Source organism: Marmota monax, unplaced genomic scaffold, assembly GCF_021218885.2.
Source record: "Marmota monax isolate L192 unplaced genomic scaffold, Marmota_monax_Labrador192_F-V1.1 WCK01_AAM20220418_F8-fsc00070, whole genome shotgun sequence".
Lineage (NCBI taxonomy): Eukaryota > Metazoa > Chordata > Mammalia > Rodentia > Sciuridae > Marmota > Marmota monax.
The window spans coordinates 8,228,002-8,255,254 of record NW_026692116.1 but is presented as its reverse complement, the minus strand read 5'-3'; the positions used below and the strand labels follow the sequence as shown (position 1 = coordinate 8,255,254).

Genomic DNA, 27,253 nt, shown 5'->3' with positions numbered 1-27,253 from the left:
GTCTTATACACTCAGGGCAACTCTGGCTCTATCTTTCTAACACTAAGGCCTTGACCATGTTGTCCCTGCTACATGAAATATTAGTTTGATAATGTTCTACTTTTCCTCTGATTTTAATTTCTCCACCCTTATGATTCCATGTGATTTGCGTTTTTTAAAAAAATATTTATTTTTTAGTTGTAGTTGGGCACAATATCTTTATTTAATTTATTTATTTATATGTGGTACTGAGGATTGAACCCAGGGACTCACACATGCTAGGTGAGCACTCTGCCACTGAGCCACAATCCCAGTCCCAATGTGATTAGGTTTGAACACATCATATTTCACTTAATAGCAAAGCTAGATATAGCATTTTGCTAATTACACACATTTGGAATACAGCAGGAACACCAAGTTTTATGTTCCTTCGATAGAAGTTTGTTTCCTGTCTTTCTGTTAAGACTACTCAAGAACTTTAATGAGTCTGTCTTTTCATCATGTGATATGGTATTTTTGTACACATAAATGTTATATTATTAAAAAAATAACTGTTCATGATAGGATTATGTATATTTACTGGTACATTGAAATAAAGCCATTTCCTCCAGATGCAGGCTTCATTTGGAAATATCTGAATTTGTTTGTCAATCTCTAGATAGAACATCTGTTATACTAAAACTAAATCACACATGTTAAGATGTGTGGATTTTCTATATTCCTGATTCTGTAATTTTCTTGCCCAATGAATAACAGAAATATTTCCACATTTTTGATTAGTTTGTGGCCGTCCTTACTTATATCGTTATTCATCTTTGGTCTTCTTTCTCCCTCCCAACATCAGGTTTGCTGGTGCCTTGCTTTTTCTATACACTGGCAGAACTTACGTAATTTATGTAATCATAAAACTAATTTTGAATATTTAAAAAATTATCTAATCTAATACATATATAACTCAGGACACTGAAGTTTCCACCCAGCCATGGAAAATATTATTTATTTTCCCTTTTTTTTTGGTAAAACATACAAAACACTAATGTAGATATATATGACATACTCATGTACAAAAGAAAAACTCACTTTAGCATAATTTCTTATGCTGCCCCAAAATTTCTTACCTTCACTTTAAATGGATAAAGATTAAGAAATACTTCTCTAAATATTTCATTTACTATCTAGGCACTTTCACTCTTTCTTTTATTACTCAGTTAATTAAAAAAAAACAAGCTTAAGAAACCTTATAAAAAGTTCAAAACTTTGATACACAATAAATTTCCTTTAATGCTTCCTAGGAATCAGATGTTCTTTATATACTAGAAATAGAACCATTGATGCAAAAGTCACAAATTTGTTTCAAAAAAAATCACCAAAAATAGCATCAAAATTTTTGACTACATCAAATCCTAAAGGTAAAAAATAAAACCACAATTTTCATTGTTTGTTAAGTCAAATAAACAACATGTGTAATAGGTTATAATTAATAAGCATACATCACTTAGAATTAATTTTAACAATGTGCATTAGGTACCTTCTATGGACAAAGCATTATGCACTAGAAGATGAGCAAAATACAACAACAAATTCAGTTTTAATTTTAAAGAAATATTTTACTGAGAAAATGTAATCAATAATTTGTCTCTCAACCTTGCAACAATTAAGTTGTCCCTGTTTTCAAATACCCAATTGGAAAGTTTCCAACTTTCCTATGTCTCTATTGTATTATGAATAATGTTTCTAGCTCACTAATTTTGCTGCTAATCAAACACTTAAAAGAGATTCTTTATACTTTCAGATATGCTTTGAAAAAAAGCCCTCCCAACATATGCACAAGGGAATTATAAGTTCATTAGTATACAGTTTTTCAAATCTTAGATTCATGGTTCATTATGTTACCTTAGAGATAAAAATACAATTTTACACTTATATGACAGTTAAAAGAATTAGAATTAACATCTGATTATGAGTTTTAATTTTGAAATTAATCTACAGGCATCTCTAGTTTAAATATTTCAAATCAAAAACTACTTTTAATATTTTATCACAAACAATATTTAAAATCTAAATTATATCCATTTAGAGAAATGCTTTCCAAAAACAGGAAGCATTTTGGGATTTTAAAAGAATTTCCATATTTTATAATATAAAGTATACAAACCTAAAACTAGATGCAGTTTTTGCATTGTGGAAATGCTTACTATGATTATTATTTGGTTAATTTTTATTTAATTAAAGTTTATGACTGCATATTTCACTGGGAAACAGATTGCCCACAATCTATGATATGCTATACCAGTATAAATCACAAAAGCATATATCATGTATGTTATGACCATACGAGATGCCTCTTGTTAATAATCTATGTCACTAAAGCCTCAATTGGACAGAGATCAATCCAGGACGTTTAAATATTAAGCCTTCCAAAAAACTTCTCCTAATTTGGAAAGACTTCTGCAAATTTCTACAGTTTTTTTTTAAATGAAGACTATCCCAAGAAAATCAATATATTTATTTTACATAAAAAGAGTGAAATTGGAGAGTGAAAAATAGCTTTTGTCCAAATGTCTCAAGTTTAAATCTTTTCTCTGCCTTTACATGATATTTGGCAAATCACTTTAGGATTCAGAATTTGTTTTCTCATATAAAAATGTATTAAATCTTTTCTCAAATGAAAAGTTGTTTTGAAACTCATGTTATAATGAATGTGTATACAGTTTAAAATTATGAATTTTATCTACAATTTTATAGAATAGAATATCCAGGTTGTGGACTTGAAGAAACCCAACCCAGCTCACTGCAATTTATATTCTAGGAATATAAACTACAGGTCTGCTTTTTTATTATTAACTCTGGCCATAACTATTTACTAGGCACAGAGTCTGTCCATTGAATATTGTTAGCTTTCAAATCTTATAAAGATAATAAATTCCAAAAGGACATTTGTCTCTTAGTCCCTGTGATATTCTCAATGCAATTACAAACAATAATATGCAATAAATTGATATATGGTACTCTAAGATAAATTTGGGACCAAAATAAGAATTAGGGCAGATTTTTTTTCATTTTATTTTTTATGCTAACTAAATCATTCCTTCAGTTCCTAGATGAACATCTTTACTGAAACATTTTTTCTCAAGATAAAGACACACATTTAAATAGACAAAATACTCTTTTTTAATATCCAGTCAAAATATTAAAAAATCATGTCCAGAATAAAAAACTGAACAGAGTAAAACACATACATCCATATATATGCACCAAAAAAATCACTAAAGAAAATCATTATATAAACAAAAACTTTCCAGTATATCAAAGGCTAATTTTTCAAAGCTGTATATCTCTTTATTTAATGTATCATGGAAGAGCCCAGTCTGATCATCAAAGTTTCATAATCAAAAGATTTGAATTTGTGGTTAAGAAATCTTGATATTGAGAATCACATGAAAACATTAAACTAAGCTGCAAAAGAGAAGTACTGCTGTTTATTGTAACTATTTTATATTTTAAAATGTAAAATTTGAATTTAAAAATATTTTTGAATACTAGAAAAAGCTGCTAAAATATTGGATGTCAGTAAATTTTTATGATTTTGTTAAATCTCTCCCTCTTCTAGTATGAATTTCTGCCAAATTAATAATTCTAACACGTGATCTACAATGTAATTTCCTTGCTAAGTTATCTTTGGGTAATTCTTAATAATCTTTTCACCCATTCATGTTCTTATAAACCAAATCTTTAGGTACCCTTCTTTTTAAAATTTTTTTTAGTTATATATGGACACAATACCTTTATTTTATTCATTTATATGTGGTGCTGAGGATCAAATCCAGTGCCTCACACATGCTAGGTGAGCACTCTACCACTGAGCCACAGTCTCAGCATCCTTTGTGTACCCTTCTATAATGGTAACATTGCTCCTGCTGACATACCTTGGGACAAAATTGTATCTAATTATTTTTTGCCTGGTATAGTCCAGTCCTTGCCTCATACCAACATGTCTTGCATTTTCTTGAATCATGCAGATAGATCCAAATTTTTGTTTCTGAATTATTTCAATAATTGAAAATTATACCTTAAAGAACTACATGTGGTGATATAGGTAAAAACCAGTAAATTAATGTGTTCCAAAAGTCAATTTATAATTTGATAATGCATTTACACATAAAATGCAAATTATAATTAGTATGTCATGCAATATATTTTATAGTCTGAATTTAATCAATACAGGTTATAGGTTATAAATTATAGATTAGAAATTATGGGTTAATGAAATATTAATTAGTAAGAATAAGAGGATTATAAGATAATTGTTATAAAATTAGTAATGATAAGGTACTCAAGTATGCCATAGTTACAAGTTAAAAAAAAAGTAACAATACAACAATATAATCACTGTAAGATATAGGATTTAAGTTGCTAGCAATAAGATAAAGATAATGTAAGGAGATAAGTGTAAGGTCATAGGTCTAATATAGCTACAGGTAAATAAAGAGACGGATATAGGTTACTAGAACAATAGTTAAGTATAAGAAATAACTATAGACAAACATAGTAAGTATAGCTATAGCGACTCCATCTTCTCAGTTCCCGGATGAAACTTGTTACATAGGCTATTTTCAAGATGTTATTTTCAAATTGTTTTTGTGTAAGACCCATACAAATGAGGATGTAGACCCCATAAATGAGGATATGGTTTTCTGTTTTTGCTCTGCTAACTGCACTTTCAGCCCCTGTATTCTGCTTGCTTGCACTTTGCAAAATCTTACAAAATTCCATAGGAAAGTCTCCAGCGTTATGGTTTTCTTCCCTAAATACTTTGGCCACAAACCACTCCAGGGATGTTCTTTCAAAGAACCTCCAGTCTGACAGAAACAGTCCCTGTGTTATCACTGTTTACTGGTGATGAGTCCTTGCTTCCCCGAATGCTGAAGTATAACACTAGAGAAGCTGGTGTAGAGTGGAAAGTGGAAGGCTTTATTAAAGGACAGCAGAAAAGACTTCTCCCTGGAGGAAGAAGGGGACCCAAAAGGTGGAATCCTCATGCAATATTTTGGATACTTCAAAATTTAGCTGAAATATAGTACTGATGAAATAAAATTTCTAAACTTACAAAGAAAAGATGCATACCACAAACCAACTCAAAAATTGGAAGTTAAGAATTCATCACTCCTTTATTTTCTATTCTTTGTTGCTCCCTGGTAGATATGTTCTGGATATGCAATAGATGCTTTGTCTGGTTATTCATTGCTTCAAAATAAACTCCCTAAAACTTACTAGCTTGAAGTAATAACTACTTAATTTGCTTATAATTTTGCAGTCCAGGCTGGGCTCAGCTGCTGATTCTTCTGTTTTTCTTGTTACTGGACGCTTTTATGGGTGAACTCAGTTGGTAAGGCAGCAGAGAGATTAAGAGAGATAGGCATCTCTCTCTCTCCATGGAGTCCCAGGGCCTCTCTTGGTGCTTCTCGCATTATGTTTCTAGACATATAGCTGTTGGAGGTTCAGGGCTCCTGTGATTTCAGAAGTGGAAATATACAAACTTTTAAGGCTTAGGCCAAGACTGGTAAAATATTACTTTGACATATTCTTTTGATTATGCACATCATTGGTCCACCCTGATTCAAAGGGAGAAGATTGCACAAGAGATGAATACCAGCAAACTCATTCACTGGGGGCTACCAGTGGAAAAGACTGCCACAGGGCTTAATTACTACTTATTGAGTTGGCTGCCAGTAATACAAAATACTGTATGCTAATCTCTAATTGCTGGGAGGGAAATGAATTTTGGCAATATGAAAAATTCAAGTAAATGGGAAGCAAATCTTTAGGTATGTACAGAGTATGAGTTGATTATTCTTTTGACAAATTTCCATTTCACTGCAACTTAAGCTATAATTCCTAACAACTAAATTTAGAAGTTTTCATTTTTTTCTGTGATTATTTTTAGTTTTTATGTTGAATAGTACTTTAAAATAATGTCCCACATACTCCGAATTAACATGTAAAGCACTAATTTCTTTCCCCTACTCAAATAATTGATTTGAAAAAAAGGTGTCTATTTCATAACTTTGTGTGACTTCAGAAAAAAATCTATCAGTATCACATATAAAAAGTAATTAATCAAGCCATCCCATATGATGAACTTTCCAGGTTAATATTTAAAGGAGCATTACTTGTCATGTTTTAACCACAATACGAATATTAGTTCTAGTAACTTATAATGAATAACTTCAGAGTAATGTGGAAATTTGAACACCTTCTTCAAATTCCAATCTCTCCATATCAGGAAAAAAAAATTGTGTTGGTTAACATCATTTGATTGCAAAGATCAGACACTTGGGTAATCTAAATAATGTTAAGTAGTCAAGATGACGGTATAAAATATAAATAAGGAAAACGAGATTCTCAAGGGATGAAGAGCTCATTATAAAGTGACTATTGCATATATAGTTTCCAGAGATAAAACACTAAATATAGCTGTGGAAAGGAGATCTTATCACTCACCCATCTTAGAAAGTTGTCACTAACCACTATTCACTTTCAATATTTGCTTTTATGAATCATAAATTATTGAGCTCTACTCTTTACCTTTTCTAGTTTTAAGTTTCTATTTAATCTGTGTCTGGCTATTATATTCATCTGGGATATTCAGTGACACTTGGCATAAGACATTTCTTAATTGTGTAAGACTCTTCCACACATTGTACATTATTGATTGGTCCTCAGACACTAAATGCCTGCAGCGTACATGGTCATTGTCACAATTGAAAATACCATGACACCTTGCCAATTCCCGTAGGGGGTGACTTCTGTCCATACTCGGGGAAGAATAGCATAGGGCAATATCAGTGTTTTGTTTATTTTCTAGCTAACAAATAGCTAGTTGTCATGGTAATTAACAATAGGAGTTAACAGAAATTGGTTAAATTCATACCATATTTATTTGATTCAATACAATTAAAAAGACCGTAATTTTAACATAAAATCTAACAATTTTGCTTGTAGGTATTTTCCAAACCAATTTGAAATCTTATGTCTATACAAACACCTGCAAATTGAGCACAAGAAAATATGTTCAACATTATTAGTCATTACAGAAAATGCTGATCAAAACCAAATGAGATGTCCCTTCATATCCATTAGATACCTACAATTAAAAGTGATAATAAAAAGTGTTGCTGAGGATGTGGAGAATCAGAAACTCCCACACATTGCTGGTAGGAATATAATATGGTATAGTTGCTTTGGAAAACAGTTTGGAACTTCTTCAAAGAGTTAAGGATAATGATACCATATGACCCAACAATTCCAGTGCCAGCAAAAATATCCAATAGAAATTAAGTCATACCTTCATATAAAAATTTGTACTTGAATGTTTATAACAGCATTATTCTCAATAGCCTCAAGTGGAAACAACCCGAAGGAATATCAACTAATAAAAGGCTAAAGGAAGTGTGGTATATCCATACAATGAAATAATACTGAGATATAAAAAATGAGTGTTAATTGATACATGCTACAACATGCATGGCCTTTCAAAACATTATGTTAAGTTAAAGGAGCCAGACACCAAAGATAGTTTATTGAATGATTCCATTTATATGAAATATACAGATAAGCAAAGCTATGAAGAGAAAGATTCGGACTGGAGAAAAGGGGTAATGGGGAGTAATTGCTAATGGGTATTGAGTTTCCATTTGGGGTGCTGAAAATATTCTGAAATTTGATAGTAGTTATAGTTGCACAATATTGTAAGCATAAAACCACTGAAATATTCACTTTGATAGAATGTATTTTTATAGTATATAAATTATAGTACAATAAACCTTTTCAAATTGATAAAGTTAAAATCATTTAGACATGTTTATAGAAGCTTTATATGTAGTGGCCTAAAACTGGAAGTTGTCTTCAGTAGGTTCAAGCTTAAACAAACTGTTTTATATCCATTCAATGGATTTCTATTCAGTAATAAGGAATAAGCAATCAAGCTATGCAACAATAATGCACAAATTTCATCTACATATTACTAAGTGAAAGAAATCAGTCTGGAAGGCTGTCTACTCTATGATTTCATTTATATGACATTCTTGAAAAATAAACCTCTAGAGTTGGTAAATAGGCCAGTGGTTGGTGACATTCCATGAGAGAGCAGAATTGAATACATAACATTCAAGGAATATTTCAGGACAGTGAAACTATTTTGTATGCTAGTGTATTGGTAGATACATGATATAATGCATTTGTCAAAACCCATAGAACTTTATAGTACAAAGAATAAACCTTAGCATATGCAAATTAAAACAAAATCATTTAGGAGATCAACAAATCCCAGGATAGAATGCAAACTGTGACAAAAGAATTTAACTATATTACAAAAGAGTGAATTAAACTCATTTAGGACAGTAGGGAAAAATGTTGACTGAAGCAACTTCAGAAGTTAGTAATTTGTAAAACTAAAGACAAGAGGCATTGTATATAAGCTTTGTAGAGCAGTTGTAACCGTTTCTTCTCACGGGGCAGGGATTCGCAATTTTGATACTGCTACATATGTACACTGAAATTGAACAATTAAGGAAAAGGATGATGAATAATGGAAATTGGGTTTCACACTGTTGATGTGGAGAGTTACAGAAAAGCAAGTGGAGAAATTTACAATAATCATGTGGCAACTGAATAGAGTTGAAGGCATCAAAATAAACTCATGTTTAATTTAACATGTATGTTATTTAACTTAATATACATATTACAGATGGCACCATGGAAATTTATAAATATATATATTTGTGCATGTGTGTGTGTGTGAGAGAGCAAAGTTTAGTACACACACTTATACTAAACTGTTCTGTCAGTTCAGGAGGCACATGAGAACCATACTCTAAGAGCAATAAGCACTGCTCAGGGGCCTAGTTCTTGGTTTCTAACACTATTTTTCAACAAAAGGAAGCAAGGTATCTTGAGGAAATGATTTGCCTCTAGAATTTAGGCAAGGAATATGCTAGATGAACTCGGAACATGTTGTAATGGCAAAAGGTAAGCAAGTGCTGGGGCTGGGGTTGTGGCTCAGCAGTAGAGTGCTTGCCTAGCAAGTACGAGGCCCTGGGTTCCATCCTCAGCACCACATAAAAATAAGTAAATAGAATAAAGGTATTAAAAAAAAGCAAGCAAGTGCTAACACACACACATAGACGTATGTATACACATAAATGATGGGATATGTCAAAAGGACATGGGAGCAAATTGAAAGAGCTCCCAATGCCAATGATGGAAAATTTTTTGCAGAAAATACAATAGTATGGATTATAACTCAAAGTATAAAAATAAGAATTCACCAATCCATATTGATACAAGTAAGTGATTGAATAAGTAAATAAATGGGCAAACAATAAACCAAGCTTCTGAGAAGAAAAATTCCAAATAATTTATGTGGGTACTCAGGTCTTCAGGAAGCAAAGCATAACTCCCTATGCATAACTCCATATGCTTCTGCATATGGAAGACCTACCCCCTTTTCAAGGTATAGCTCAAACCTCATCTTTTATAGACATCTCCAACCTGTCATCATTGATATTTATGCTTCCTAAATATTAAAGTCTGGGCTTTCTGAAGTTATTCTATTCCCTAAAAATATGGTCTGGCAAAAAAAGGAAAAAGCAGTAGGTTTAGAGTGGAGTTGCCAATGATCAAGTTTAATATTAACCATGTTAAGTAAGGTCAATGGCATAGACTCTTGACATGATGCAATGAGAATGGAACTTTACTTCTGTGCTCTTCCTTCTCAAAATCCTTAAACCAGTCTACTCATGGGAAGAACATCAAATAAATCCTAATTAATGGACATTCAATTAAGTATTCCTCCAGCACTCCTTAAAAAGATCATATAAAACAGGAATTATCTAAGGAACCGACATAGTCAGGAAGAACCAAAGGAGACATGCTAAGTATACTATGGTACACCAGTGGGTTCCTGCAATAATAAAAACATTAAATAAAAACTAAGGAAACCTGAGAAGAGTATCAATTTCAGTTAATGATAATAGACCAATGTTGTTTTTTTCATTAATTTAATATATGTACTATAGTAATGTAAGATGTTATTATAACGTGCTATCTTCAAAGTTTTTCTAAAACTAAGTTTATTGAAAAACTAAAGGGACCATCTAAGAAAGACACAGTGTCAGCATTAGAAATTGATTTCCAACTACATGCTTTATTATTTTTGTCAGGACTTCTGCCTAGAAAACATAATATCTTTGATGGCTATGGTTCCAGTATAAGGCCAACTTCTTCACTGCCTAACTTAGCTGTGAGAGATATTTTTCAGGATCCTCAGAATGGTAAAAATACTGGGCCCAGTCTTTTCAGATATCCATGGAGCCTTCTATTAAGTCCCTACATACTGGGGGGGGGGGGGCTCTACTCTGTGGAAACTGTATTCTTTTACTTTTTTCTACTCCTTCTTGTTTCCTCTCAAGATGGAGGACCACATCATGGTGGCTCCCCAAAGTTCCTGTGCTGATGCAGGAATATTGAGAGATGAAATGATTGGATTGTGAGAATTATAACCTAATTACTCCATTCTAGTTTGAATGGACTCACTGAGGGTAACTTTAGGCAGGTGGGGCGCAGCGAGAGGAGTTGGGTCACAGAAGGGTTCATCTTCCCTGTGGCTGCTTCACCTTGCTTTCCCTGTTTCCTGGCTACTTGAGCAAAGCAATGTTCTTCTATCACATCCTTCCACTATGGTATTCCACTTTACCTTGCATCCAGAGGAAAGGACTTGATTGTCCATGAACTGAACCTCTAAAACTGTGAATACAAATTTATTCCTCTCTTGATTTTTTTAATATATTTTGGTTATAGCAACAAAAACCTAACACACTGCACATGTCCCAAAACATAAACTTTTCACTATCCTCTCCCATTCTCTCTCATAATATGGATTCTTATCTCAAGACATACAGCTTATTGGTTTGAGAAACCCTCCACCAGAATGACAAAATAATCTATTTATCTATGCTTGTTTGATGAGCAGGATGATTGGAAAATGAGTCTTTAGGAATAAAATAGCAGGGCTTCCTTCCCAGGAACCAGATGGAAAGAGGGAGGGAATTACATTTACAAGAAAAAAATGCTTCTTCTCAAGTAGCAACCAGCATACAAATGAACAAACAAATATCCATATCCACTCTCACACCACCACAACTTCTAAAAGTACATTTAAAAGAAATGTTATTGGAAACACCTACATCTCCAAGTAGCCTCTAAGTTAGAAAATATGATTGAAATATATATACTTAGAGGAGAATTTGGGCTCTAGGGTCCCAAATAAACACTGGACAGTAAGGTTTTATTAGATGATACTGTATCATAGTGCAGAATATGACCAGTTACATTTGGGATATCAGCTGTGAGTACCTAGTATGCAGGATTTCTGAGTTTGGTAATTTCTCCAGAAAGGGAATTACTACTTTGGAAAATAACACCATTTCTTCCAAAGTGAACAACAACATTAACACAACATCAGCAACATACACAAAGAAAAATCTGTTACCAAGTAATATTTTGATAAATGGGTATGAATTTTTTTGCCTATTTTCCTCCTCTATGTTTTTACTCAGTAGGATTCTAGCTTTAGCTAGAGGCTGTTAAATGAGAATACCAGTGTGTTAGTCACCTTTCCACACTGTAACAAATTCCTGATATAAATCAATTTATAAAGGGAAAAAGTTTACTTTGGCTTACAGTTTTGGAGGTTTCAATACATGATACATTGGCTAGATCTATTGCTTTTGGATGAGGCAGCACATCTTGGCAGAGAAAAGCTGTTACCTCATGCCATGAAACTAAAGATAGAAAGAGGCTAGGGTCCTATAAACCCCTTCAAGGGAATCCATAAATAACAAGAAGACCTCCCTCTAGGCCCTACCTTATGGGATTTCTATTACTTTCCTATAGCACAAAACTGGGGACCAGGTCTTTGTTTAACAAGTGGTCCTTTAATGTCCAGATCCAAATTGTAGCAACTGATTAAGAAAGAAAGAAAGAAAGAAAGAAAGAGAGAGAGAGAGAGAGAAAGGAAGGAAGGAAGGAAGGAAGGAAGAAAGGAAGAAAAGAAAAAAAGAATAAAATCTTAGCTTTCTCATTTCAAAGCTCAGGTTATATGACATGATAAGATTTGGGAGAATATTTGATCAGTCATTTTCTATATTCCTCATCCTTCCAAACAAGGATGGAAAAACTAGTCACTTGTGAATCGCTGAGGAAGGAACTCAAGCCCTGCCTTTTTATACTTTATCACCAGTATACTATCCCTGACACATTCCCATCAGATTTGCAAAGGTACAAAACTCTGAGTATTTATGACTTCATGCTTTTAATTTTATTAGTGCATCAACTCTTAACTGCAGGAACTTACTGAGTAGTTATTCAGTGCCCAATAATATGTTATATGATGTCAACGAAAAAATATGTAATTATTAGAATATTAGCACTCAATCTAATAGTGACAACAACTTAAATAAGCAAGAATTGGCATATAATAGCATACAAACCCAGTTCTCCTTCATTCTAATCTGTGTTAAAATACTGAGCTGAATGCACAAGCATAGTACTTTCATGTGGGAAAACTGACATATTGTGGTAAAATCTCAGGCTAGATCTTCAGATGCTTAAGGAGGATAATCAAATAATAGAATATTAGGATTTAAAGCTATTGTGTTCAATCCTGGTTAAGAAAATAGGCTGTGGAGTTCGAAATATCAGCTTGAAACTTTGATATTTGATTCAACTCTTGAAGACACAATTTATTTTTTTGTAAAACAAACTTAATAATATCTTCTGAGACTGATTTAGCATTGAATGAGATAATGTACATAATACACTTAAGGCAGTATGTGGCATAATGTAGTTTGTGCATGGGTAACAATGATACTGCACTAACTGTACACTTTTAGTGCTTCTATTCTCCTCTAGGGTTATCAACGTTGTGGCAATTGAGAACACCAGAAATAGCTATTTTATGACAAATGGACCTGATGGCAAAGAAATGAGCTCCAGAGCACCGACCCAGTTCACATGAGCTACAAACACCCATCTTCAGCCAAAATGCCACCCAGTTGTGCCAGAGTCAGATGGATGACCTTGAGGTGAAAGTTTCCAGTATCACAACATTTTCGATCACTAAGGCCCTTGGAGGGCCTAAACGCTTTTCTTTAATATTCTACTGTGTACTTATTTTCATGGTTATAAAGTCATACTCAGATTTGCAATGATATTTACTACTACATTGCAAAGTATTTTAACTGATGTTAGTTCAAATCAATTCTGGAGAAACTTTCCAGCCAAGGGAATTGCAAGCTAGCTGGTTGACATTGGAGGTCAAATACTCCAGGGTATGGGTCTCAAATCACTTAATTCTTCACAGCAAATTAGAAATGGGACTCCAGCTGGTGCTAAAGAATAAGACAGACTTGCTGTATAAGGACAAGCTGCTGCTTGGATTTTGAGTCTTTTTATTCCTAAAATAAAAAAATATGAGACTCAATTTTTGCCCCCCTCCATCTCATTCTTTCAGAGTAAAAGATTTTTAACAGCAGCAAAAATCTGGCCACCTGATTTCAATACATAAATCTTGCCAAGGTATAAAAATAAAATATGATTTAAACAGCAACCTGTAATCTCCTGTTGACGACCAGCTGTGCCTCCTATTAGTATTAATGGAAGTTACACAGGCATAATAAGAAGGAGGGGAAAATGCCACCTTATGCTTTTTGAACACCTTAACATTTTTACATCAAGTCTGATTACAAGGGTTTACTTGAGCGGCAATTAAACACTGATTGATTACTAAGTACAATTTGTATTCCAGGCAACATGCAAATGGCAATGAAATTCTCAGATAAGGGATGGAATAAATTCTTCTCACATCAGACAGAGAATCACATTTTTAAAACATGATATGCTTTCTTATATGCAGCAAAGAAGTTCACGATAAGTTTTTTTAATAATGCATCTTTCCCCAAAGATCATAGCCTTGATTCAGTTTTAGAAAGAATAAATGGTATGAGTTTTGCAAATTTTACTTTCCAGTTCACCTTAGACTATAGCACTTTACATAATAAGCATAATATTCCATCATAAATGTATTGACTTTGGCTATAGTCACAACCATAAACAAATATTTTCACCAGATTTTGACATTGCAGAAATAAAATCTACTTTATTTTAAATTGTGAGTAAAGTGAAGGGATTATTTATTAAATGTCTATCATGTTATGTCCTATTCCAGGTGTAAAGAATATGAAGTACTAATGATATATAAAAAGCAGATAAAAGAAAGTATACCAATATAGATATAATATCAGTTTATAAGGTGAAGAAAGCAGTTGGGAGAAAGAGTTGCACATTGATGTGCACTTTTGCCTATGTATATTCAGGAGTAGATGATGGAAAGAGAGAAGTCAAAGACGTTGCACTTGCTGTTTCCTACCTATGGAATATTTTGATTGGACATCCTTGAATGGTTGCCTGCTCTGTACAATTTTTATATTAATCCAAAGACAAAGAACAGAAAAACCTAAGAAGTTGGCATGCTGGATAAAGAGTAATATCTCAGTGACTGACATGGTGTGAGTGGAAGAATGAAGAGGACATGACATCAGAAATACAACAAGGTTCAGATCATCTCAATGCTTGCAAATTGTTCTAAGGAATGTGGGTTTTACTTTAATTTTAATGAAGAGGTACTGATAGGTTTTGAACAGAGGAGTGGTATAATTTAAAAGTTTCTCATTCATCATTCATGTGTTATAAATGTGGTGTATTTTGGAATCTACATTTTTTTCTTGAAAACTGGCTTATATACTACCATTTTGACTTCTTTTAAAAATTTATTATTTCTTTATTTATTTGCTTATGTTGTTCCTATGTCCAGTTTAGACACATAATTATTTCTATTTTATTTTAGCTCTTTTGTGATGCAAAAGGCAATATTTAATTCTTTAAACCAATGTCACACCTGTAATTCCAGCTACTCAGGAGGAGAAAGCAGAAGGTCAGAACTTCAAGGCCTGCCCAGGTAACTTAGCAAGGCCCCATCTAATTATGAAATAAAAAGGCTGTGGTGTAACTCCAAGATTATTTTTGCCACATGCATAAGGCCCTGGGTTTGAATCCCAGTATTACAAAAAGAAGCTACAGTCAACCGATTTTCCTGGAAACATTTGTTGTATAAACTTTCATTTTTCCTGATATGAAATATCACATTAATCAGTGAAATTATCAAGCAGATTTAGTCTGTCTATAAGTTTTAAGAGAAATGCAGTTAATAGTCTTATATTCAAATATGTTTAAAAATAAAGGCCACAAATTAGTATTGCCTTAAGGTATTGTGATCATAATGGTAGAGAAAGGTAAAAGAAAATGAAGAGTTAATAACGCCTATACCAACAAAAAATTAGAAAAAGTTTCTTGAGATCTTGCAGTTCAACAGCTTATTTTGGTGGATGTTGAGAGGTCTGGGGTAAATAGTTGCTTGCTATTTGTGCATCTTTGTAAGTATAAAGACTTCACATCTTTCTTAGTGGTCTGTATTAATGTTTTGTCTTTGACATAGAGAAGTTTTTTTTTCTTACATTCAGTTGAACTGTCTCTTAATTTACTGATCTTATTTCTTGACCCATTAACATAATAGAAAAAAATTTCTTATGATTCTTAGTTTAAAAATATACTTAAACACAATAATTTATTCAAGGTTACTTAGGTTTGTCTTCTGTAGGCTAAGTTATGTTTTTCTTATTATAAGAGTAAACTGCCTTAAAGAGTTGTTTCTTGAATCACTGTATCATATGAGCTACTCAGAAATCTGCGTTTTATGCTTAGCAATTTATGTTAGTTCAATGATGGGAGAAAATGATATAGTATTTAGCACATTATATTTGTGTCAAAATCTGTCATAGAGCTCATCCCATAGGCATTACTATATATATCAACTGCAAATATATAAATATACATATATTTACTTAGGATGTGACTGATAACATATGGTCATAAAATAACATATCTAGTCATATAATATGTGTGTTTGCTTCTTATTGTAGCATAAAAAATATGACATATATATTATAATTCTCCAAACATCAGAATTAGTATAGGTCACAGGCTAGACTAAAAAGGAATAGGTTTGAGTTGAACAGAAAAATGAATTCTACAAGGGAATATGTTACTCTACTTTAAGAAAGAACAGTAAAATTGAAGGTGTACTGATTTAAGGAATCCTAGGCAAGATTCCAGCACCCACCACCCTTTTCTGTCTTGTGAGTATATAGCATTGCTAAGCCTCATTTTTTAAAACTATATGACAATTAATATGAACAATATAATGCACCGTTTAACAAAACATGAATGCTAATTAAAAGTGTAATTATTCATGAGGACTGAAAATACACTTTATATACTATACTGCATTTGGAACAAATAAAATCTACAAATTTCTATTGTTATTTTAATAACACCCACCAAAAATAAAAATTAAATGTCAGAATCTGTAATATAACACATAAGTATCAGTTACCTATCTTTAAATTCAGATTATTGTGATAATCAAATCAAAGATTACGTGTAATGTCCTAGCATACAGTACATGATCAATAAAGTTTGCTATTTTTATTAGCGCTAAGTAAAATTAATGATTAAGCATGCGTGATCCAACAGAGGATGCAAGGCAGCAATCGATGGTAGTTAAGACTTGTACAGATGGGAAGGTGGCTCTGTCCATATACTCTAGTCATTCATTATCCAGGAACAACAAGTGTGGGCCAGAAAATCTTTCCCTAGAACAATAGTGGATGCCAAGATCCTAACCGTTCAATACAATCTCTCAGAAAGAAACATTTGGTGGCCTTTAAATAGAAAGCATGATGCCAAGAGAATGTTTTTGGTTCCACATTTTTTAAACCTCCAAATTGCAAATGGTTTTGTTGCAAAATCTTTCTCAATGGAAAGATGTATTATATTCTTCAAGGAACCAAAGTCAAACCTGAAATATATTAATGTTGTTCTATCCTAAAGGTGCTTTTGGGTTACTGGTGGGCAAAAGAAAATCATAAAGCTCTTAAGAAATACATGTGTATGAGTGTGTGTGTGTGTGTGTGTGTGTGTGTGTGTGTCTGTGTGTGAGAGAGAGACACAGATGGCTGGAATAAATTATGGAACTCAAAAAGCAGTTCTGTTTACTTAGTTTTCAAATCCATTTGGACATTTATCAAAGATCACATTGTGTAATGTATTTGTGCTACTTGGAAGAGCAACAGTGATCAGCAATCCCCAACCCTCCCCACCTCAAGAAAAGAGAAAAACAGCATCAACACCTAAACTTTAAGTTCTTTCAAGTGACTCCTAAAACTAAATAGTTGAATTTATGAGTTCAGTGATGAGTCATTTTGAGCAATTGGTGGAAAAGGATGCTGAGGTCTTAGATCTGTCTGTCTATATGTCTACACACATAATCACCATCATTTATAGGTATGTATACACACATACAATGATATAAACTTGTAATATATCAGTTATTTTAAAAGAATGTTAAAATATTTTATGAGTTGTTATTCTGCCTAAGATAAACTAAAAATAATCTTTCACCTGAACTCTGTATATTGAATGCAAATATTAAAAGGAAATAATTTAATAACATTTTCAATAAATGGAGAATAGACTACTCAGAGAATTAAAAAAAACAAAACTAATGAAACTCTAAATGTGTTGAAGATGAGTAATAGGGAAATGGGAAATGTTTTCACATTTACCAAAAATAGGTACTTTGCATGGAAGGTTATATTTATCAAATATTGTCAAGAGATTTCTTAAGATAAGGAGAGGAAATGTGTTTCAGAGAAAACTTTTAGCTTAGAGTCTTATTGATTGTCATAAATGATAAGTTTCAATTTTTAAACATCAAAAGATGCACTAGAGTGGGTGCTATTGGAAAAGTACACACATATGTCGATTTTAAATCCATTTGTTCATTCAATCAACACATATTTGAAGGACATCTATATGATTCCAGGTACTAACAAAAGAATTTTAAGAAATTTATATTGTAGTAGGAAAGGCAGACAATAAAAAAACACATAATGAGGACAACTAAAATTGTCGTTTTTGTGTGTGCCATGGAGAAAAATAAAGCAGGAAAACAGAAAAAATAAAGCAGGAAACATTATTCTTACATAATGAATGTAAGAAATGGGAGCTGCAATTTTAAATATGGTGGTCAGAGAAGACCTTGTGCAGAAAGTAGCCTTGAAGCCAACACTTATAGCTGACAGGTAGGTAGCTGTTGGAATGTGTGGTGGATACTATTGCATGCAGAATAAACAGCAAGTGGGGGACCCTGTCTGGATGGGACTGGAGTGAACAACAGAAGGAACAGGAGAGAGAAAAGACAGTGGCTAGATCACACTGCCTGTGAACCACTGAAAGGACTTTTTCCTACAGAGTGAGATGGATTTTTTTGGTTTGGAGCAAAAGACTGACATTATTATTATTTTATAGATTAAATAAACCAAAATGTTCAAACACTTTTTTGGTAATAGAACATTATTTGAACATTCAGATTATTTTGTCTAGTTAAAGTAACAAGAAAATAGTTTTATTTTCCAGTTTCTGTAACTCTTAAAAAATTTGTACCCATCACTAGAATAATATTAAAAATTCTATTTGCCAGCTTATATAACTCTTAAAATCTTTTTTGCCAAGACTGTGATGACATTAGTAGTTACTTTAGATAGAATAAACTGTAGAACATTATAGACAATTTTGGTATTTAGTTTTTTTTCATATATAATACATAATATAAAAACTACACTAATATGTGTGAAGCACCAGAGTAGAAGTATTGAGGTTTTTACATATATGAATACACATACAATTTTATGAAAAGTATGTGCATTGGTATGTTTTCTCTCATGTAATGGAGTTTTTAAAATAACTTTTACTTTTTCTACAATTAGCTGATATCTATTAGTTTCTTTTCCATGTATGTTTAAACCCTACAATATAATGTTATTTGATCTGTTGATATATAAAGATTTATGTCTTTCTATATTTTTAATATTTTCCCACATCCTCATTACTAATGACTGCTTAAATTCGAATTATATGGATTCACTACAGTTATTAATCAATCACCTATCATGACATACATGTTATTATCTTTCTATTTTTATATAAACATCTATGGAATGAACCATGTTTTTGGATAAACTTAACATACAAGAATGATTCCTTTTGAAAAATAAAAACACGAGAGATGAAGTTGCTGAATCAAAGAGAATGCAAATATTTAAAATTTGGCTACTGCTATGATCTGAATGTCCAATCCCGAATATAACTTAAACCCTAATCACCAATGTAACATTTTGTGGTGGGGACCTTTGAAAGGTGATTAAATTATGAACATAAGCATCCTCATGAATGGGATTAGTGCCCCTATAAAAGAGGCCAGGAAATAAGTAGAAGGTACCATCTATGAACTAGAGATCAAGCCTTCAATGACAGTACCTGCCAATGTCTTGATCTGGGACTTCCCAGCCTCCAGAATTGTAAGGAATAATTTTTTATTGTTTATAAGCTATCCAGTTTATTGTATTTTTATAGCAGCTAGAATAGACTAAGACAGTTATGCATACCTGAATTGCCTACCTATATACTGCACCAAGTTTTTACTCACTATAAATCTTATTAACTTCTTACTTTTTCTACACTTTGATCAATCCCTAAAAAAGAATTTATGAGTCTTAGATGGGAAAAGATCATTTGTCATAATTTTTTGGAATTGCTTTGATTATTTGATTTAGTTTTTACATTTTTATAAACTGTTTTTATTCTTTTATGTTAATTGTCCATTAAATATTTTCCTCTTAGCCTTTCTACACTCATTGTCATATTTAGAGAAATAATGAATACTTGTTAGCAATGAGTTTTTAAGAATAAAATATAAAAATTATTACTAAATATTTACATACCCATTGTGTATTAGGTACTATGTTAGGTGTGGAGAATTACAAGATCAGACCCACTAAGAAAACATTATGAAACAAATTGCAGTGGGAGGAAGAATAGCATGCCATTCACTATTCAGGTGAGTAAACATGAATGATTATTGCTTTGTGTTGGAAAATAGAAAAACAGCCATTGATTGAGAGACAGAGATCTCCTTTTTAACCTTTATAGGGTATGGTTTCACTTTCCAGTCTCTAAATAAAAACAGAGTTCATTATTTAAGTGTTATAACATGCTAAATAACAATAGTATTCATAATATAAGAATTTACTCTTTTGGTAGCATGTGGACTAGCATGTGGAGGAAATGACTGAGCCCATGCCCGGCAATTTCTTACCTGGGTTGATTTTCACACATTCACTCAAATGAGTATGTGAATGTACAATTACACATAACTTGCAATCAGAGTGATACTTCAAACACACTTTGATCCTATCATTCCTCTGCTTTAAAAATGACTTCCTGGTTCTTACAGGATAAAGTTCAAAATCTTACACAAAGCTTAAGTTCGTATAGACTTAAGTCTCTATAGACATACCCAGTGTGTCCCTCTACTACTAGTTGCTTGAACTCTGAACCTTGGGGCCTCCAGACCTTTCTGTCAGGAGGCCTTGGAGCCTTTGAAATTTCCTTCCCTCACCCAGATACTTTGATTGACTCCTTGTGCCTTTTAAACTCCTGCTGTCCCTTAGATGAACAACAGGGTCATTTCCTCAAGGACTCCTCCTGTGATTTTCTTGGTCCTTCTGCTATAACAGCCCTCTGTTTTTCCTTGATATTGTCATCTGCAGTAACTATTATATTTTTGTGTGATTATATGACAAATGTTCATTTTCTTAACTCATCCGCTAGCTGCATGAACATATAGTTCACTTCCAATTTGCTCATCATGTTGTTACCTGTAGTGGTTTTCACTGCACCTATCCTGTATTAGGTACACCATTATTTGTGATAAGAATAAACAAATACAGAAAAATCTCAGAACATAGTAATAAACAGATTTTTGTTATGTAAATTTTTATATCTAGGCGTGAGGGTAATTTAGCACATTTTACAGGCAGTATACCACTCACTAAATAACTTACAATGGTAATAACGTAGCTTAGGTTCCCTAGGAAACAGACTCTAAGAGATAGGTGCATGCAGGAAGTTTTATTGGGAAGCATTGTTTGGATGAGGACTAGTGGGGCAGAGCAATGAAGGAAGATGCACAGAGGGAGAAATCCAACTCTACTACTCAACAAATGTCTTAATTGATCTATTTAGGGACCTCTGAAGTTGGGATGGCTGCTCCAAGAAGTCTTTGAGTTAAGGCGTGAGTCAGGCCTTTATATCTTCATGGGAATAGTTATTGGATTTATGTTACTGTAGGAAGAGGCATGAACCTTGGATAGATGGCTCCTTTTAAGCTAGAGGCAATTTCCAAAGAGGGACTCGGCAGAGAGCTGTAAATCTCCAACACCTGCAGGAGTTCAGGCAATGAGTGCCTGGGTCTTGAACAGGTAAGAGGGGGTGGGTGGAGTTTCAGGTCTGTGAGGTACATCACCACATTCACTATAGACAACTAAAAGGAACAACAGATAGTTTACAGCAAGGTTCTGTCTCAACTCCAGATACAAATGAACTTGAAATTATGAAAAAGTAAAATTCCAGCAAGAAAACAAAGAAACTGCTTTAAATGCCAGCAGCTGTAATTATGGAAACTTCTAAAAGAAAGAAATAGCAAGCTTGAGGAAAAGGTTTATAAGATGTGAGGGAAATTCAGAGATTTCTCATTCCAGAGGATGTTTTCCCTCCACTTTAATAAAGTTAGATAATGCTATAAAACTCTCACTCACACTGCATTTTACCCCAATTGCTCATAGGCAATCATGTTCCAATTGTGTTTTTCTAGAATGTGAGCACTGGAGAATTGAAGCTTTAAATTTTTAATATTTGACTTACATTAATTATATGGCCCATTGCAATTTGCAGACTACTATCACATACATTTTGACACCTGACTCTCACAATAACCCCATTCAGTTAAACCACTTACTCAAAGTCACTAAGTGGCAATATGTATTTTTGAACCAGTAGCAGCTAAAGGTAACAGAGACAAATGTCTTTATTGTCCAATGAGGTATCACTAATGCCTATCACTGCGCCTGAAACAATAGCACTCAAAAACAATTGTTGAGTACATTTCTATGAGGTATTTGTAGTTCTGTGCTACCTATGATTTTTGATACTTACATAATGTACGCTTATAGACAATCAAGTAATTATTCCCTGTTTATTCAATAAAATACAAACTAATATGTGCTTCATGGTCTTTTGGAGTAGGAATACTGGAAATATTTGCATCTAACTGATCTTTAGTCATTATGGCCCGGATCATGATTACTTGGCCCTATAAAATCAGATGGAGGGGAAAATGCGTCTCATAATCAATTGAAATCTCTGAATTTTTCTGGAGAAAATCAACTTCCAAAAAGTGTTCAAAAATAGGTGTCTAAAGCTAGGCTACAAAGAGAAAATTAAGGCATATGGAAAACTGAATTTTTATTGTGTTTCTAAATTTGGGATATTGAATAACTTTTCAGATGTGAAATTAAAGATGACTCATCAGCCTTACTTCTGACTATGGTGATAATAATAATATTCATTCATGTACTGTAAACTATTAAGTTGAGAGATGAGCTGTCTCACCGAAGCCTACAAAAAATTAATGTGGAACACCTGATATTTGACTGTGCTTCCAGATGGAGGGACAGCTTGACAAATGCCATCATAATTTACAACTTTTTAAAAGTGTGGTGTGAATGCATTTGCAGTAAGCTTTAAACAGCTTGGATTATTTACAGGTACAACTGCATTCAATGTGAATTTCAATGGATTTAAATACTATTAAATTCAATCACTGATCACAGAGTATAGGTGTGGCATGTGAGTAATGTGGTTAGATGCTTTAATTAAATATCTTAGAACAAGACACATCTGTTTGGTAAAGTTAGAGTATCATAAAATAGCATTTAAATTTTATATTTAGTTATTGGCTGTCATTCCTGAAGCTCTTACCTTGGTAAAGAGTATATTTTGGACTTACCCTTACCATTCTGTGGTACTTTAGGAAAATAATTATCACAGAAAATATGGAGACAGTGTCTAACTCATGGGATAGCCTGGATTTCTATACTCATAAATCAATTATTGTTTATTACCCTGAAAGAGTACAGAAGTTCATATGTCTGAAGGTTAGAAACTAAACATTGAATTTTACCCATTAAACTGGAGAAGGAATAGTATATAATATAATCATATACATCATACATATGTTATATGTTTGTCCAATACATTTACTATGTATACATATATAAAGGACATAAATATTCCTTTATCTCTGGATATATGAATATGTGCATATGTATATGTTTATCTGCATGTGTGTGTGTGTATCTCTAAAATATACAGATAACTTTGGAGGTAAGTAAGGTATGGTTATAGGGAGATGCAAGAACATTTGACTTTGAAACATTACCGCCTGAAAAGGAAAGCAGTTAATTTGACATATTTTAACTAGAAATTCATTGACAGATATTGTGACTTCTCAGCAATAAGTGGAACACTAAGAAGAAGACATGATGAAGTGAATCTAAGGTTTCTCAAATGAACTGCTTAGTGCATAACAAACTTCAGGGTCTATTCCATTTATTCAATCACCAAGTGTTCTTGGTCTTTTGTTTCAGTCCCAGGCTAAGAACTGAGTACCCAAATCAACATGGGCCCTCTTTTCTTGAAGTGTATACCCTAAATAGAAGACATATATTAAATAAGTCACATTCAAATAAATGTAAAACAAAATTTGGCAGGTCTATCATAAAAAATATGGTATTATAAACTAGAACAATACAGAGAGGGTGGGTCTAATTTTTGCTGTGGTAAGGGTGAGTCAGAGAAGCCTTCTTTGACATCTAAAGCATGAGTGAACCAGAAGAATTTCAAGTGGAGGACAATGACAAAGGGAGGGAAGTGGATGGAAGATGAGAAGATTATTCTGTGGTTGGAACATGAGTCAGGGCAAGAGTGGCCCTAGGGGAGGTTGGAGAGGAGGTAAGGACAGGTTGTCTAGAGGTCATTAGGAAGTTTGCATTATATTCTGACTATAATGCAGCATTGAAAGATTTATATCCTGTGGGGGGGGGAGATGGGGGAGGAAGAAAGAGGGAAGAGCCTATTAATACTTTACTCTGGAGTAGAGAAGAGGTAAGAGATAAGACTGGAATACAGGTGGCTTTGACCATGATGGATGATTGAAGATGGAGAAATGAAGAGTGATTCAAGATGTACTCAAGAGGTTGACTCTTTAGAACTTGGGAAGGAATTTCATGAGGATGTGAGGTAATGGAGTCAAGGAGACCCTAAGGTTTCTATTTAACTTTATCTAGTTTCTCATAATAACAATTTTGATTCAGGAACAAGATATTGGACCCCTAGTAAGTTGTTGGTTCTTGAAGGCAGTCAGAGGGCTTGTCTACAGAAACCTTCTCCAGTCAAAAATTTATATTAAGTAATTTCTCTATTTCTGTTTTATCTGCCAAGCAGCATCACATTTGACTCCAGTGCTTACACTGAGTCTCATCTCAATAACAGTAATATCTTTACTTGAAGACTGTATCTGAGAACCTAACAGTGTTGGCACATTGAAGCTGCTCAATACATATGTATTGAGTGTATGGAAGGATGCATTAACTAATGAAAAAAAATAATAACAAAGGGGAAATACCTGACTCCATGGAGTCACAATCTGCCTGGAAGATGAAGTGTCATAAACACCTAAATAGAGGTAAGTACAAAATGTGATGAGAGAAGAGGATGCATTCAGCTCAGGGAGAAAATGACAGAAGTTTGGAGCGCAGACATCCTCAAAGAAGCAGTGAATATTTTCTGATTTGGGGCGATTTCTAAGTGAAATCATTCCCCTCTTCCTAGCCACCTCTATGACAAAACATAAAAACTATTAAAAAGAGCTTTATATTTTAGAATAATGGTTTTTAAAAACAGACATGAATAGATTATTCTACAAAAAAAAAAAAAAAAAAAAAAAAAAAAAAAAAACAAAAAACCCTCAGCCTTGATCATGTACACTAACAGCATTTAACTGCAAGTTGCTGTTGGCTGTAGCTACTGGTGCTTGCTTCTCTTCCCCGGCCCCAGGGACTGTGCACTCTTGGAAGACAGTGCTTTCCTGTCCTCGATGGGGCCCAGAGTCCTGCCAGCCTATCTACTTGCTGAATTACATCTACTCTCTCATCCCGAGGAAGTTCCTGAAGATCCAGTTGCTTCTAAGACAACGTTTCTCCCCCTCGCGGGGTTCACACGGGAGGAAACGAAAGGAACAATTTGTTACTTGTGTCGCTACAGCTTTTACGGTTAATCCCGGGGATCCCTCACTCCGGTCCCCGTCTACCCAGCTCAGCCTTTACTGGCTCCCAGAGCAAGGCTCCGGTCTGCGACCCGCAGAAATCGAGCGGCCAGGCGGAGCGCGGGCCGGCGGGGCTCTGGAAGCGAGGGGGCTCGTGGGCTCCACAGGAAGCCGGAGCCGCGGGACCGAGCGCGCAGCCCCGCCCTGGGGGCGTCGCCGCCCGCGCCGGCCCCGCCCCGCCCCCGCGCCGCCGGCCCTCGCTTCCGACAGCTTTTCCACTCGCGTTCCCGCAAGCTGTCGTTTCGGTTTCTGGCTGGCGCTCGAGGACGCAGGCAGGGTCTGTGTGTAGGAGACTCCAGACTGTAGGCGCTGCCATGGCCCCTGTGCTTAGCAAGGACGCGCCGGACATCGAGGTACCGACCAGGCGCCGGCTCGCCCGGGGCGGGTGGGGGGCCGGCTGGTCTCAACCCCAGGCCTCCGTGGGCGCCGCGCCCGCGAGTGGGATACGCGGGAAACTTTGCCTCGGCTGGAGATCTGCGGGGGAGGCGGAGGATCGCGGATCCAGGGCCCCGCGTGGGCAGGCGGGACAAGTGGAGGACTTTCCGTGACCGCAGGGTGTGCCTTTTGGTGGGATCTTCCTGTTTACTTCGCAGGCGATTTCAGAAAGCCTGTCTGGACCTGTCCTGAGCAGCAGTGGTTGAAGAAGCTCTGGAGTTCAGAGGGGTGGGCTATAGGGGACAGAAGTACCTCTTTCCCATGCTTTCTGCTGGGTACCTACCATTTGCCCCTGTAAGTCCTTTTGGGACACCTGCCCACAGCCTCCAACTCCAGTAGCTGAATGCTGCTCTTTGCAAAGATGGAGTATGAAAGTAAAAACTCTTGTCAGCTTTGGCAGCCTCCCTTAGCTGTCGTATCCCTGTTTATGAAATAATTTAACCTAGCGGAGAATGGAACAAAGTATTGAGAACATAAAAAATGCAGAGCCCTCAGAAGAACATAAATAAACTGTACTTTACTCTCAACAGTTTTTTATTTCCTTTTGCACTTCATTTCTGTAAAAATGTCACCTTTCTTTCTGTAAATAAGGTCCTATCTGAAATGACATGGCCTTTTCAAGTGAATTCTTTCTAGTACCTTAATTTATGCCATTGAGAAGAATTTAATTATAAATAGTGATTTTAGACATACTAAGCCAAGGCCAGCATTTCTGATCTAAGGCAAACTCCTTTTTCCTGTTTTGATTTGCTTTGTTTTGGGGTTTTTCCTTGAGTTTCTTACTCTGGTAGAATATTTGGGCGCGCTCTCTCTCTCTCTGTCTCTCTTTCTCTGTGTGTGTGTGTGTGTGTGTGTGTGTGTGTGTGTGTTGTGTGTTTAGAAATACAGTTTTCCTTTCCTCTGTTCTTTTGGTGGCTTAAATAAAAGTTTTAAACCACCTGTTTGCAGAGTAGCTGTTTTTGCCACATTTTGCCTCTGTCATTGATGAGAGAAACTTTGTCCTCTTTTAGGAGAAAGATAGCAGCATTTACTCCTAACTCCATACCTTGATTTGAAAAATCCATTTTGATAACAAAAGCCAAAGTATATTATGTTAACATCTTTAGTTAGTTTGCTTGTGATTTCTCTTGTGGGTTGTTTACTTTTTAAAAATTAATATGATTTATTTACTGAAATATTCGTGTTTGTACAGGAGAAAAGATACCATATTTGATTTAGGTTATAGTCCTTTTTGGTCCTTGTGACCTTTATTTAATTCTTTTTTTTTTTTAAAAGGCAAGTCAAATATCAAATTTACAACAGCTTTCAGGCAGTACTGATTTC

The 27,253-nt window shown here is 34.3% G+C and overlaps 1 protein-coding gene and 1 long non-coding RNA gene across 2 annotated transcripts in view; both read left to right on the top strand.

Annotated features, from left to right (window-relative positions):
- The first annotated feature begins 12,878 nt into the window (after positions 1 to 12,878).
- LOC131424861 (uncharacterized) lies at positions 12,879 to 21,933 on the top strand. Its single transcript, XR_009228447.1, has 5 exons — positions 12,879 to 13,121; positions 14,264 to 14,648; positions 14,942 to 15,052; positions 20,009 to 20,110; positions 21,298 to 21,933. It is a non-coding gene; the product is annotated as an uncharacterized LOC131424861 (long non-coding RNA).
- A 3,741-nt stretch (positions 21,934 to 25,674) lies between these two features.
- The window catches only part of Dpyd (dihydropyrimidine dehydrogenase), an 822,495-nt gene continuing 820,916 nt past the window's right edge, over positions 25,675 to 27,253 (top strand). The window contains exon 1 of the mRNA XM_046462335.2: positions 25,675 to 25,848. Coding sequence (XP_046318291.1) covers positions 25,810 to 25,848 — 39 coding nt within the window. The 5' untranslated portion in view covers positions 25,675 to 25,809. The remainder of the gene's footprint in view (positions 25,849 to 27,253) is intronic.